General features: G+C 37.0%; 1 protein-coding gene across 7 annotated transcripts in view; it reads left to right on the top strand.

The window, feature by feature from the left end:
• The window catches only part of ZNF451 (zinc finger protein 451), a 114,224-nt gene that overhangs the window by 52,322 nt on the left and 46,250 nt on the right, over positions 1 to 15,652 (top strand). For all 7 annotated transcript variants that reach the window (XM_064360944.1, XM_064360943.1, XM_064360942.1 and 4 more), the window contains one exon: positions 14,271 to 14,396. In XM_064360944.1, the coding sequence (XP_064217014.1) occupies positions 14,271 to 14,396 (126 nt within the window). The remainder of the gene's footprint in view (positions 1 to 14,270; positions 14,397 to 15,652) is intronic.

Raw genomic sequence — 15,652 nt, 5'->3', positions numbered from 1 at the left:
TTCTATGGTAAATTAATTTTACATACACAAATCTTGTTCTTTTCAGAACTTTGTTTATGGATTTACTGTCACCCCATTAGTATTTAATGTCTTACATTCACTAAATCCTGATTATTTCACTTGTCATATCGTCATATCAGGAACCTTATCCTGTTAGTTTTCCTACTGAGGTTTCACTGTGCTGGACTGTTTATTATTGATTCATAGTCATTGGTTTCTGTTTCCATTCGTTTTCAGCACCGATTATGTTAACTGTATTGCTTGTGTTTTTTCTTTGTTCTGACTTATTACATTCATTTTGTTTCATATATACACTTACTTTATTTTAAAACTGGCATTTTTAAATTGGTTTAATGGAAGGAAAATGGAATGGTGTAAAGCATATGGTATTTGAATTCCCAAGGCCTTGATCCTCAGTATTAGCAAGTCACATATTCTCTTAGCCTCAGTTTTCCTACTCTCAAATGAGGTAATATCCAAAAGTACTTTGAAAACACTAAAGCCTGATGTAGATTTCCTTTTTTAAGTAATTGTGCTGTTTCTATTCGTATTCATAGATTTCTTGTAACTGTAGGATGGTATTGGCTATAGATACATATATTTTAAAATGTATTTGACAGCATGTAAATGTTCATTTCATGCCATGTGATCATATTCCCCCTTTTATGTTTTTTAAGGCTATCTTACAAGCCTAACAGTGTACTAAGTCATTAAAAGATATATTTAAAGTAAAATAGTCTCTTTTCTCAAGTACAAGCTAAGAAATGCTCACAATAAACAATAATAAGAGACTGTAGAATGAAGAGCTAGAGTGTATATGTATGCGTATATGATTTTTGATAGATGGTATTTTGTTCCTTTATATCTGTTGAAAACAATCTTTGTCAGACATCTTTTTCAGTACCTGCAATGTGCAGGCAGGTACTGAGAGAGGTCTGAGAATACTGAGAGTTAATAAGAGATGGTATATTCTCAAGAGAAATAAATACCAATAAAGTATAAGAGCAACTGTCCTGTTTGGAAGAATGCCTGTGGTGATGGAACAAAAAAGGCCATATAGCGGGGTGAGGGAAGCTTTTCTTACCAAGTTCATGAGCTGAGTTTTGGAGGATGATTAAGCAAAAGTTAGTTGGCCTGGTAGAGAAACAGGAGCTAGGCATTCAGGTGGAGGAACAGGAGTGTGCAACAGTGTGGTGAACATAATGGGGTGTGTCTGATTTCAGAATGGTAAGAAATAGTCTTTAGGGAGAACAGAAATGAAGGAGACTAAACAGAAAGGAAGATGATAAATTATCCATGAATATGTATTGGCTCCTACATATTCAAAGTGTGCTAAGTTTGTGTAGCCATTACTTGTAAGGTTCTAGAAGTTATCTGTCTGGGGGTTGGTTTGTACTATAGTCCAGTATATACATCTAGAACAATTCTTTCCCAGAACTGAGCCCACGAAGGGCTTTCAACAGTTCACCTCTGACTCGGGCAGCTCAAGCAATCAGAAAGCACTGAGGCTCTGGTAGAGAACAATTCTGAGGATGAACAGGGTAATGCCTCTGAAGTGGAATGTGGTATCCCTTCATTGTTAAATGGTTGCATACTTCACAGTCACCTCTGGAAAGGTGTCCTCATGGTAGCTAAAAGTAGTTAATTTCCCTGTGTTTAGATTTACAGATGATTTCTAGGTGGACTTGGGGAAAATAAAGATACTTAAAAAAATATTGCTTCATTGGCATTAGGAGGTGTTGTGTTGGAGTGTGTTCCTAATCACCAGAATCCTCTCTAGATGATTCAGATAGGAAACTGGGTTGTAGACCTTATGCCAGTAATAATCTCTAGCAGCTTCAACACATTTTGTCAACTTCATGTTTGTTTTTTCTCTTAAGTTTCTTTCCTTGCTGTCGGCCACCTTTACCTTTTTAAAAATAAAAAAAAAAGTCTCACTATGGTGCCCAGGCTGAGTGTAGTGGCGCAATCTCGGCTGACTGCAACCTCTGCCTCCTGGGTTCAAGTGATTCTCCTGCCTCGGCCTTCCAAGTAGCTAGGATTACAGGCATGTGCCACCATGCCTGGCTAATTTTTTGTATTTTTAGTAGAGACGGGCGGGGGCGGGGGGGGGGGGCGGTCGTTCGCCATGTTGGCCAGACTGGTCTCAAACACCTGACTACAAGTGATCTCTCAGCCTCGGCCTCTCAAAGTGCTGGGATTACAGGTGTGAGCCACCACACCAGGCCCCACTCCCTTTTTTACTTTTATCTCCTCTATAGTTCATCTTTTTTTTTTTCCTTCTGTGCCAGAGGCAGAACAGTGCCACTCAGGGTTAAGAAATTGTAACTCCCTTTGGCTCTGTCACACTTCATATTCAGAGTTAATGATTTGTATTATTTTGTTTTTTTTGAGACCAAGTCTCTCTCTGTTGCCCAGGCTGGAGTGCAGTGGTGTGATCTCACCTCACTGCATCCTCCGCCTCCCAGGTTCAAGTGATTCTCCTGCCTTAGCCTCCTGAGTAGCTGGAAATGCAGGCACCCACCACCACGCTCAACTAATTTTTAAATTTTTAGTAGATATGAGATTTCATCATGTTGGCTAGGCTGGTTTTGAACTCCTGACCTCAAGTGATCTACCCAACTCAGGTCATCCACCCGCCTCGGCCTCCCAAAGTGTGGGGATTATAGGTGTGAGCTGCTGCACCTGGTCATGTATTTTAAAATTCTCATAAGTTCCAAAGTTGTATTATTATTATTATTGTTATTTTTGGTTTTGTACTGAAGGAAGATGAAAGTCATTTTCCTAAAAGGATTTTTATAGAAATAGATGTTGGCAATTTACTCAAAAGATAATACAGGAAAATCTTATTTAACGGGTTTGGTGGGAGTAGCCTTCTTAACTGAGTAAGGTACTTTACAGAATGGGGTATATCTATACGTATGTTTTAAGATTTGTTCATATAAAGAAGATCTGTGTACTTTGTAAACAAGTAGTTGGGGTGGGAAGGAGATTGCTTTGTTAAAAGTTGGTTTCCTGGTTCTAAAGCTTTGCTGCTGGAGATAGTAAATAAATATTGCACAGTTTTGCTGTGTTTATCTCTTCTGCTTTATCTGTATTTGGATATAAAATTCTTGAGGAAAAACCATTGCTTTTCAAAGTGTTACTTGGGATATGGTTTGAATTATAAGTTGAGTAGAAGGGGCTTCTGGTAAACAGAACTTTTGCGGAGTGCAAACCTCAGACCAAACTATGGATTGAAGTTTTAGGATTGGCAGTCGTCATAAGCAGAATTTGAAATTGAGTGTCTGTGAAGTAATCCATCTGTTGCAGGAATTCTGTTCAAACCAAATGCACTAGTCAGATACTTTGATGATGTGCAAAGTTAATTCTTTTGCAGCTGGTTGTTCCTTTGAGTTTTCTTTGAACTTGGAGTCCATTACACAGAAGGTAGAGATTATGAAAGAAATAGTCTCCAGTTAGTGCTCCTCTGTATAATCTGGGCCAGCTGATGTTCAGGAAGATATTATGACCATAAATAAACCTCTGCCTTGGATTGTTTTGTGTATATCCCCTCACCTTATTCTTTACCTTCCTCCCTCCTACAAATTGCATCTTTTCTTATTACTGGCTTTTTCAGTAGCTAGAGTATGCCTATGGTGAGTCAGATAGGAAACTGGGTTGTTGTGGTCACTTCACAGGGTAGTAAGTGTTCTTGTAGAGTGCTTTCTTCCTAGGTTATATCACCCTCTGTGTGTAGATGCAGCAAAATTATTCATTTCACAGAGAGGTCTAGTGATTTAATATTGATAATATATTCATTTTCCATTAAAATAATTTTGTAGAAAATATAAACTGGAAGCTTTTTGGTTCATCAAGAACTAAAGTGCTTTTTAGAAATTAGTAGTCATGATTTACAAATATAAGTCATTTGTTTAGCATTAAGCTGCAAAGTAGTACAATGCTAAGAACCATTGTAAAATAATTTGTTCTATGAAGCCCTGCTTTTTGTTCTTTTTTCTTTTCTTTTAAGCCTTTATTTTGGGTTCAGGAATACATGTACAGATTTGTTTGGTTTTATAGGTACACTTGTGTCTCGTGGGTTTGGGGTACAGATTATTTTGTCACCTAGGTACTAAGCATGGTAACCGATAGTTATTGTTTTTCTGGTCTCCTCCCTCCTCCCGCCCTCCTCCCTCAAGTAGGCCCAGTGTCTGCTGTTCCCCTATTTGTGCTCATTGGTTCTCATTATTTAGCTCCCACTTATAAGTGAGAACGTGCATATTTGGTTTTCTGTTCCTGTGTTACTTCACTAAGCCCTCCAGCTCCATCCGTGTTCCAGCAGAGGGCATGATCTCATTCTTTTTTGGCCATATAGTAGTCCATGGTATATATGTACTGTATTTTCTTTACCTAGTCCTGCTTTTTAATATTGTGCTCTAGAAATTGCTTTACAAAAGCAAAATCACTCCATTAATTCTGCATTTCCTTTGATTTGATCTTTGCAAACATTTGATTTAGGTAGTTATCACAGAAGTTACTCAGAGGCTCAGCTTTATGGTGAGTGATATATGAAGAATAAAGTGAAAGATCTGCCTGAATTTACTATTTGCAAAAAATATATTCATGGGTCTTTTAAGAAAGGTTTTTAATAAATAGTTCAGAGTCAGTTTTGCCTGGCATTGAGTTCCCTAAACCGTATGACATCTTCAGGATCGAGAGTGAATTGTTCAAGAAATAGGCATTCGTAGATAAATTTTAAAAGAAAGTTTGCCTGTGAAGTCACGTGCATTCATCTGAAGTTCCTCAAGTAGAAATTTAGGTTCTACTAAAAATTTATTTTGGTGTTTGATTAGCTTCCTCTTGAGCAAATTAGTTAAACTCAACTGAGAGAACTTATCTTTCTGACTGGAAAAACTAAGAATCCTATTTTCTATGTTTACATTACAAACAAGAATAGAGGAAGGTCAGGTCTAAGTGAGCTGAATAAGCATGTATTTTTAAGTTTCAACTTTTAATTTGACTAAGTGTACTTTCGTCAGTAGTTTAAATACATTTTAAAATACAAAATCAAACATGCTTTTAAACCATATACGTAAGTAAAGAAAAATAATACAAGTTTGTGTTTTAGCTAAATGTTTTTTGCTTTAAAATGATAATGGTATTTGGCTTGAAATTTGTGTAAAAATATTTTCCTAATAGCCATTAAGCTTGTTGAACTGAAAGTGACTTTCCTTAATTCTTGATTAATATGTTTCTCTTGGGTTTGGAAAATAAGGTAACTCAGTCATTATACATCTAGGGACAAAAATCTGAGAAGTTACATACAATTTACTAATAGATTATGTTCCTTCTATTTGTGTAGGATGGATATTAAACATATTTTTATAAGGTAAAATTAGTGATTTAAACCACATCCATTATATTCCCAAACGAAAGATTGAGATTCTTAACATTTTTGTCTTTATATAGTCTTTTTCATTAATAATTAAAATTTGTTAACAATTTTATTACATATGCTGATTGTAGAAAAATTAGAGAATAGATATAGAAAAGGAAAAAACCGTCTAGACAGAAATAACCACTATTTAACATTTTGGTTTACATAGCCTTCTAGATTTTACTTATATATACTTACAGGATCATTTTTACTTAAAAAATAAGTGTGTTGCTTGTCACAGTGGCTCATGCCTATAATCCTAGCACTTTGGGAGGCCTTGGTGGGAGGATCACTTGAGGCCAGGAGTTCAACAGCTTGGGAATACTGCAAGACTCTGTCTTTACCTGGGGGGCGGGAATAAAAAAGGCTAGCTGGGCGTGTTGCTACATGCCTGTAGGCCCAGCTACTCAGGAGGCAGAAGTGGGAGGATCACTTAAGTGAGCCCAGGAGGTTGAGGCTGTAGTGAGCTATGGTCACACCATTGCTCTCTAGCCTGAGTGACAAAGTGAGATCCTGTCAGAAAAAAATTATCTAATCTATCTAATAGATCTATCAATTAGTGTATATATATATACATATATATGTATACACACACACACACACACACACCCCCCCGATATATAGCGTATATATAGAAGTACTAATAGGGAAGAGATATTGAAATGTAAAGTTTAACATGATCATTTCATTGATGATGGGGTTTTGTGTCAGGTTGTCATTTCTAGACTTGGACTTTCTGCTGTAACTCTACCTGGATACACATAAAAGATAAACATTGTTGTTCCCTAAAATTGTTGCTTTACTTGTATATGCTTGACTTTCATGGACATGTGTCCTCAGGTGTAACCAGTATCCTGAATATGGCTATCATTTCTAGTACAACCGAAATTTGTTCTGTGAATGTTTTACCTAAAATTTTAGATAAAAATGTAAACAAGTATATTCAAGAATGTAAGAATTTCATAATGACTGTACCAGAATCTGTCTGAGCTGCTTCTGGCTTTACATTCTCCTTAATTCTGTGCAGCTCTGGGTGTGGAAGAAAACTGCTGATGCTAAGATTGATCTAAAGTATTGGCAAACAGAGGACCCCCAATTTCCCCAATATTTTTCCTAAGGCTTTCCTATGCTTCTTCCCAACATTGATTGGCTAGCATTGATAACTTATTCACTGTCGGTATGGACTCTTTAATATTAGGTGTTTTATTTAAAGACATTAGTCCAGGTGACCATAGGAAGTTCTTCAAGGAGGATAGCTGCTATTACTCACGGTGAAACTTAAAGGCCCATTATTTTTGCCATGGATTCAGAGCCAATTGAATTCTAGCTTGAGAAGTGAATTCAAGTCATGTCTGAAAGCCTGACCTTTCTTTTTGTTGTTGTTTTTGAGACGGAGTCTCTGTGTATTGCCCAGGCTGAAGTGCAGTGGTGTGATTTCAGCTCTCTGCAACCTTTGCCTCCTGGATTCAAGCTATTCTGCCTCATCCTCCTGAATAGCTGGGAATGCAGGCGCACACCACCACGCCCAAGCTAATTTTTGTATTTTTAGTAGATTTTAGTAGAAGCCAACATGGTTGTGCCATATTGGCCAGACTGGTCTCAAACTCCTGACCTCGTGATCCACCCACTTCAGCCTCCCAAAGTGCTGGGATTACAGGCATGAGCCACCATGCCTGGCAAAGCTTGACCTTTCTTAGAAAAGCTCCAAAGACCTAAGTGATAACTCAAGTTACAGGCTTTATGGGAGATGACAAATGCAGCCTAAGAAAAGCAATTCTGGAATTTTATAATTTCACATTAAATTACACTTCAGCATCATGGCATTAGGGGAATGGTAGAAATTCTCGGTGCTAAGAATTGAGTGGCCCCTTTAACCAGCAACCTTTACCCCTAAACCCAAGATTTGTAGTGGAAAAATATTGTATGGGCTGGGCACTGTGGCTGATGCCTGTAATCCCAGCACTTTGGAAGGCTGAGGCTGGTGGATCACTTGAGATCAGAGTTTGAGACCAGCCTGGCCAACATGGCGAAACCCCATCTCCACTAAAAACACAAAAATTAGCTGGATGTGGTGGTGCACACTTGTAATCCCAGCTACTCGGGAGACTGAGGCAGGAGAATTGCTTAAATCTGGAAGACAAAGGTTGTAGTCAGCTGAGATCACACCACCGCACTCTAGCCTGGGTGACAGAGCGAGACTCCATCTCAAAAAAAAAAAAAAGGGAAAAATTTTATGACTAATAGAGTCTGCCTCATATACCTAATCTTTTCCCTGTTTAAAACATCTTTCTTTAATGTATCTGTTTTCTCAGTTTTAAAGTGCTAGCTTGAAAATTGGCAAAGATTTCAGAGTTGAAGCCCTAGCTTTCTCTACTACCATTCCTTTTCCTCTATTCCTAGCAGATTTCTTCCAAATCTGCTTTCAATGTTGGTAGCCAGAGTTCCTTTTTTTCTTCCTTTTTAAGAATAAAATAGAAGTGGGCATGGTTGTTTGTACCTATAATCCCAGCTACTCTCTAGGATCAGGTGGGAGGATTGCTTGAGCCCAGGATTTGAGTCCAGCCAGAGGACCCTGGTCTAAAGAAGGAAAAAAAAAAAAAAGGAGAAATTTTCTCGTCAGATGGAAGAAGACAGCGCAGAGTCAATTCTAAGATGTCTTTGTTTTCAGCATTAGGGCTTGTGGGTTTTTTCAGCCCTTCAGTGTTATGAAAGAGAATAAACAGGTCGGCAGAATTAGCAGGGAATAACAGAGGCAATTCATTGAGACATAACCGTATACGAGATGAGTGTCCTTTATCCGAAATGCTTGGGATCAGAAGTGTTCGGGTTTTAGATATTTTTGGATTTTGGAATATTTACATTATAGCTATTGGTTGAACGTTGCCGATATGAAAATCTGAAGTCTGAAATGCTCCAAGGAATGTTCCCTTTGAGCTTCATACAGGTACTCAAAAAGTTTTGGATTTTGGAGTAATTTTTCAGATTTTTGGATTAGGGAAGCTCAACTAGTAGTTAAATAAACTATATAGGCTACTAATAGCTATATAAGAAAAATAATTGTAGTGAATAACGACAGATTTTACTTGACCTCCAGAAGGTGATGGTAAGGCTACAGATTAATTTTAGAGTAAAGTTGAAGAGATCCAAATGAATGTTTAAATGGCTAAACAACTTATCTTCCTAGTGTTGTGAGTGCGTTTTGATAGCACGTGAGTATAATTCGAAGGGAGTAAAGTTTTCAGAATATACTTATGTGACTAGTGGATTACTGAAATTTTTTTCTCCTGGATATGTAATTGCCATGTTTCTGAATTTAATTTTCATTGACCTTTGCATCAAGAGTATATGGAAAGTTCAATGAAAAGTATTGCATCAGAATCATTAAGTCTGCTTTAAAGTAAACATGAAGAAGAATAAATATTATGCAATTTCCTGAATGACTGTAACTTCAAAAGTAATTTTAAATGGTTGTTTTATTATGGCCTAGGAGAAAATAAAATAATAGTAGAAACATCAATTCAAGGGTAGTTCTTCCTGAGTTAGATTACCTAAATTTATCCAAAACATGGCCTTCTTCCTGTCCCTAGAATATTCACGTTGTTGTTGTGACACAGGATTTACAGAGGGACCAGAAAAATCCCTTGATTTCCTATCCTCACACCCACATGGCTGCATAAGTGACTTAATGTTTCGGTAGGAAATAATTTTGTTTGGTGTAAGGGTAGCAAGTTGAAATAGCTTGATGAGTTTTCTGCAGCTTCTAGTCTCCAGACAAATTTAGGCATAACATATACTTTCTTTTTAGGAATGTCAACCCTTCTTTTAACCTTGTAGGAGAATTGTCATTACAGTCACTTTTGTTTGTTTGTTTGTTTTTGTTTTTGGTAGGTAAACAGTAATTTGTTTATACCTTGTCCACTTTGCCTGTTTGTTAATGTGACCTTAGTTTACCAGGACTTTCAAGCATGACTTTTGTTAAAGTTTAAAACCTAAAAAGTATTATCTCTGTCAAGAAAGTTACACCCTATGCCCATTTAAAAATTTTACTAACATCTTTAAAATTTGTATTTATGATCTACACTAAATTTCCTTCTCAAGGTAGTACCTACATTTTGTTGTTTTTGCAAGGAGTAAATTTAATGTGCCCTTCCCTCCCCCTCTTTTTTTTTAGAAGACAGGGTCTCACTTTGTTGTCACCCAGGATGGAGTGCCAGCCGGATCATAGCTCATTGCAGCCTCGAACTCCTGAGCTCAAGTAGCTGAGACTACAGACATATGCCACCATACCCAGCTAAGCTTTTACTTTTTTTGTAGAGATGAGGTCTTGCATTGTTAGCCAGGCTGGTCTCCAACTCCTGGGCTCAAGCAATCCTGCCTTAGCTCCCAAAGTGCTGGGAGTACAAATGTGAGCCACTATGCTTGACCATTAATTTGCTTTTAAGACAGATTTGCTTGTACTAAGGGGTCAAAGTTTAGAAAAAATAACTTCATGTGACTGCTGTTTCTAAGGACTTGTATTGCCCTGTAACTTGTAAAAAGATATTTTGAAGTTAGTAGAATGTCACCTACTACTTGGGTACAAGACTGTATGCTCGCTGTCCAAGTAGTCAGAAAGTGAGCTGGGGTTACTTGTACCCCAAAGTGGTCCTATAAACATTCCCTACTGCAAAGGTGTAGCCTCATACTGAAAATACCAATTTGGCCTTTTTATATATGCTTACTTCAGTATAACTTCTGTCTACTTCTAGAAGTCATACCTGCTATTTGACTTAGCTGATGCACCACTATCACACTTTAGATAAAAATTGGGTTGTACATATGTGACTGATTTGGCCAAAGAGTGATGTTTTATTTGTAACCAATCATCATGGTAGAAAAAAACAGGGAGGGCCGGGCATAGTGGCTCACGCTTGTAATCCCAGCACTTTGGGAGGCTGAAGCGGGTGGATCACCTGAGGTCAGGAGTTTGAGACCAGTCTGACCAACATGGAGAAACCCCATCTCTACTAACAATACAAAAATTAGGTGGGTGGTGGCATGTACCTGTAATCTCAGCTACTCAGAGGCTGAGGCAGGAGAATCATGTGAACTCAGGAGATGGAGGTTGCAGTGAGCCAAGATCGTGCCACTGCACTCCAGCCTGGGCGACAAAGCAAGACTCCATCCAAAAAAAAAAAAAAGCCCAGAGAAGATCTATTCTTTTTCTTTTCTTAAAATAGACTTTTTTAAAAGAGTAGTTTTAAGTTCACCACAAAATTGAGCAGTTGGCTTTATTTATGTGGGTCTGTTTCTGGACTGTTCCTTCTTTTGACAGTACCGCACAGTCTTGATTACTATAGCTTTATAGTAAGTTTTGAAGTCAGATTGTGTCAGTCCTATGACTTTGCTCTCCTTCAGTACTGAGTTGGCTAATAGGAATTTTTTGCCTTACCATTTATACTTCAGAATGTGTTTGTTGTTATCCACAAAATCTGTTAGTATTTTGATTGTGATTGCATTGAATGTATAGATCAAGTTAGGAGAATTGACATCTTGACAATAGTGAGTCTCCTGTCCATGAACATGAAGTATCTCTCTACTTCTTGAGAAGTTCTTTGATACAAAATCAACTAAAAAAGTCAGTATCATTTCTATGTACCAATTAGCAGTCAAACTGAAAACCAAATGGAGACTACAACCCCATTTACAATAGCCACACAAAAAAATTGAATACCTAGCAATACGTCTAACCAAGGTGTGGAAGATCTCTATGAGGAAAACTACAAAACCACTGCTGAAAGAAATCATAAATGACAAACAAATGGAAAAAAATTCTATGCCTATGGGTGGGAAGACCCAATATCATTAAAATGGCCATTCTGCCCAAAGCATCCTATAGGTTTAACACTGTTCATATCAAACTACCAATGTTGTTTTTCCCAGAAGTAGAAAAAAACTATTCTAAAAGTTATATGTAACCAAAAAGCCTGAATAGTTAAGACATTCCTAAGTAAAAAGAACAAAGCCAGAGACATCACATTACCTAATGTCAAATTATACTACAGGGCTACAGTAACCAAAACAGCATGGCACCAATATAAAAATAGGCACACAGGCCAAGAGAATAAATTAGGGAACCCAGGAATAAAGTGGCACAGGCACAACCAACTCAGCAACTCATCTTCAACAAACTCGACAAAAATAAACAATTGAGAAAGGATACTCTATTCAATAAATGATGCTGGGAAACTGGCTAACCACATGCAGAAGTGTAAAATTGTACCTCTCACCATGTATAAAAATTAACTCAAGAGGATTAAATACTTAAATGTAAGAGCTGAAACTATAAAAATTCTAGAAGAAAACCTAGGAAATACTCTTCTAGACGTTGGCCTAGGCAAAGAGTTTATGATGCAGACCCCAAAAGCAAATAGAACAAAATCAAAAATAGAAAAATGGGACTTAATTAAATGAAAGAACTTCTGCACAGCTAAGGAAACTATCCTCTTCCAGACTTTGGCCTAGGCAAAGAGTTTATGATACAGACCCCAAAAGCAAATAGAACAAAACCAAAAATAGAAAAATAGGACTTAATTAAATGAAAGAGCTTCTGCATAGCTAAGGAAATCATCAACAGAGCTATCAGACAACCTACAGAATGGGAGAAAATATTTGCAAAGCATGTGCCTGACAAAGGACTAATACCCAGAATCTGTAAGGAACTTAAATGAATCAACAACAACAAAAACCAAACAGTATTAAAAAGTGGGCCAAGGCCATGCACAAACACTTCTCAAAAGAGACAACATAGGAACAACCAACAAACATGAAAAAATGCTCAACATGACTAATCATCAGAGAGATGAAAATCAAAACCACAATGAGATACCATCTCAATAGAGTCAAAATGACTGTTTCTAAAAAGTGAAAAAGTAGCTGCTGGCAAGGTTGTAGAGAAAAGGAAACATTGATACATTGTTGGTGGAAATGCAAATTAGTTCATCTCCTGTGGAAAGCAGTTCAGAGATTTCTCAGAAAAACAAAAATAGAACTACGATTCCACCCAGCAGTCCCATTACTGGGTGTGTATCCAAAGGAAAATGCTAGGCATAATGGCTCACACCTGTAATCTCAGCATTTTGAGAAACTGAGGCAGGAGGATCGCTTGGGCCTAGGAGTTTGAGACCAGTTTAAGCAACATACCAAGCTTTCATCTCTACAAATTAAGTTACCCAGGTGTGGTGGTGTGCACCTGTAGTCCCAGCTACTCAGGAGGCTGAGATGGGAGGATTCCTTGAGCCTCGTAGGTCAAGCCTACAGTGAGTTGTGACTGTGCCACTGCACTTCAGGCTGAGTGTTGAAGTGAGAACCTGTCTCAAAAATAAGTAAGAAATCATTCCACCAGAAAGACACACATGTACTTGTATGTTCATAGCAGCACTATTCACAGTAGCAAAGACATGGAATCTACCTGTGTGCCCATTATCACTGGTTGGATAAAGAAAATGTGGTATGTGTACAACGCAGAATATTACACAGCCGTAATAAAGAATGAAATTCTGCAAAGGTGCAGCAACATGGATGCAGCTGGAAGCTGCTACCCTAAGCAAACTTATGCAGAAACAGAAGAACGAGTATCACATGTTCTCATTTATAAGTGGGACCTAAATCTTGGGTTCACTTGGAGAGTAAGTTGGGAACAGTAAACACTGGGACTCCAAAAGGAGAGAGAGAAGGTGAAGGGACAAGGCCTGAAAAACTTCCTGTTGGATACTGTGTTCACTCTTTGGGTAATAGGATCAGTAGAAGTCCAGACTTCAGCACCATACAGTGTACCCTTGAATACAAAATTAAAATAAAGTTTTTTGAGTTCTTTCATCAGTTTTGTGGTTTTCTGCATACAGATATACATATTTTGTTATATTTATACCTAAGTATTTCATTTGGTGGGGAGTAACAAGGTAAGTGGTAGTTTTTTAACTTCAAATTCCACTTGTTCATGGCTGATATATAGGAAATCAATTGACATTAACCTTGTATCCTGCAACCTTGCTATAATTGCTTATTAGTTGCAGGAATGGTTTCGTTAATTATATTGGATTTTCTACGTGGATGCAAACAAAGAGTTTTATTTCTTCCTTCCCAATTTGTATGCCTTTTATTTCTTTTTCTCATCTTACTTCATTAGCTAGGAATTCTAGTACAATGCTGGGAGCGGCAAGAGGGGATATCCTTGCCTTGTTCGTTATCTTAGCATGAAGACTTTGTTTCTCATCAAGTGTGTTGTTAGCTGTAGGTTTTTTGTAGATGGTCTTTATACAGTAGAGAAAGTTCCCTTTATTCTTACTTTTCTGAGAGTTTTTATCATGAATGGGGGCTGGATTTTGTTAAATGCTTTTTCTGCATCTATTAATATGGAATCATATGTGAGGGCCCCTGGAGTTTTTAATTCTCAGGCTTGTCCTTACCAAGCATCCATTAGTTTAGTTTCCTATGGAGGTTGCTGCTAGAAGGTTTCTGCTTTAGTAAGTTGATGTTCTTTATTTACCTCTCTCTCTCCAATTTTGGGGGTTAGCACTTTGCCTGATGACCCTACTTCTCTGACAGATCTAAGAGTTTATTCTTCAACTTTTAAGGGAATAAAGATGATAAATGTCCTAGAAGCTCGTTTGTGTAACTGCTTCAAAACCAAAGATCCTGGTGGATAATTGACAGACCTACCAAACACCACATAAAACACAATACACAAAATAGGTTCTTACAAATTTAACTCAAGTAAATAGTTCTTTAGTATAGTAGCTGTTTGATGAATGTATGTTATCGAAATGCTAATTTTGTTAATTAAGGAATGAAAATTATTTTTCCCTTACAGAAGAATGTTAAACGTAAAGACCATATTGATCATCAGAAGGATAAAGTTGCTTTAACTCTGGCTCGTCTAGCCCGCCATGTTGAAGTGGAGAAACAGCAGAAAGAAGAGAAGAATAGAGCATTCAGAGTATGTGGCTATTTTAACTAGTATTTTATTAAATTAAAGAATTATTTATAATAAAGTTGGTAAAGAGAAACCTTTAATCAAAAAAGGTATGGTTTAATCAAAGCTCAGCATGTACGCCAGATAGCTCATGAATTTAGTAGTAATTCATAATAGCTTTTTACATCTGTTTTTAGTTTGTTGGATTCTTATCCAATCTGTATATAGGAAAAGAGGAAAAAATAGAATTAACTGAGTGGACTTCATTTTTGATCATTAAAAATCATGGATTTCTCAAAGCAGATGAGCAATTAACAGGTTTCTGGTTGTTTTATCATAAGAGTGAAAAAGGGTTTATCAGGGCTTTTATAGATATCAGCTGTTGAAAGATTATTTTCTCCCAGATGAAGCCATACTGCTTTCTCAAACTTTAGCTTATCTTTCCAAATTAAATCCATTACTAAAAGGAAAAAATTTGAAGCAGGTTTGTAGAAGAGCTGCTATGTGGTAAATGAAACCATTTTAGAATCTTGTATAATGTAAATTTTTTCCTTGATTTGCTTTAGAAGGCCCCAAATGAAATTACTTAAAGAATTCCCTCAGTACTGACAAATGTCTTTAGTAGTAGAATGTTGATACATTGGGTAAAACAACTCCATACTTAAAGTAAAAAAATGGAAATTTAAATCATGTCTCTGGCCAGCAGCTATTTAGATTTCAGCAGATCACTTAGTTTTAGACTTAGGGTTTTATTCTGTGAATAGACAGTTCAGAGATGATCTCCCAGATCAGAATAAGCACTATGATTTTTAAATTTTAGCATGCATGTTTTTGATTCCTTATTCCATTGGTTATTATAAAGTAATTTGTGTATTTCTGTAGCGTCTTGTCTGATATTTCCTAATCTGGTCTAAAATGGTCTTTAAATTTAGAAATAAGCTAGTTTGGGGGCTTTTACTTTATGATGTAATATCAGACTATTATTCTAATTGTATGTTTAAAATGCTTATTGCATACACACACACACACACACACACACACACACACACACGTACACTACATACAATATTATTTTTATCCTGGCAGAAATACTATTCAGTTTTAAGGAAGTTTCCCCCCACCCAGAATTATAAACAGATTGTTTGGTTTTTTAAATGGGTCAAATCTCTTTGACAAAGGAATCATTTGCAAACTGTCTTACTTTCCCTCAGATTTCCTGAGTGATACTAGCTTCTTTTCCCAGGCAGTCTTAATGGCTCCATAGATAATAGTTTTTGTGA

The sequence above is a fragment of the Aotus nancymaae genome, unplaced genomic scaffold (assembly GCF_030222135.1).
Source record: "Aotus nancymaae isolate 86718 unplaced genomic scaffold, 86718_ANA_hifiasm-v0.15.2.pri h1tg000040l, whole genome shotgun sequence".
Taxonomy (NCBI): domain Eukaryota; kingdom Metazoa; phylum Chordata; class Mammalia; order Primates; family Aotidae; genus Aotus; species Aotus nancymaae.
Note: the sequence above shows the minus strand (reverse complement) of the source record. Positions and strands in the feature narration are given on the sequence as shown.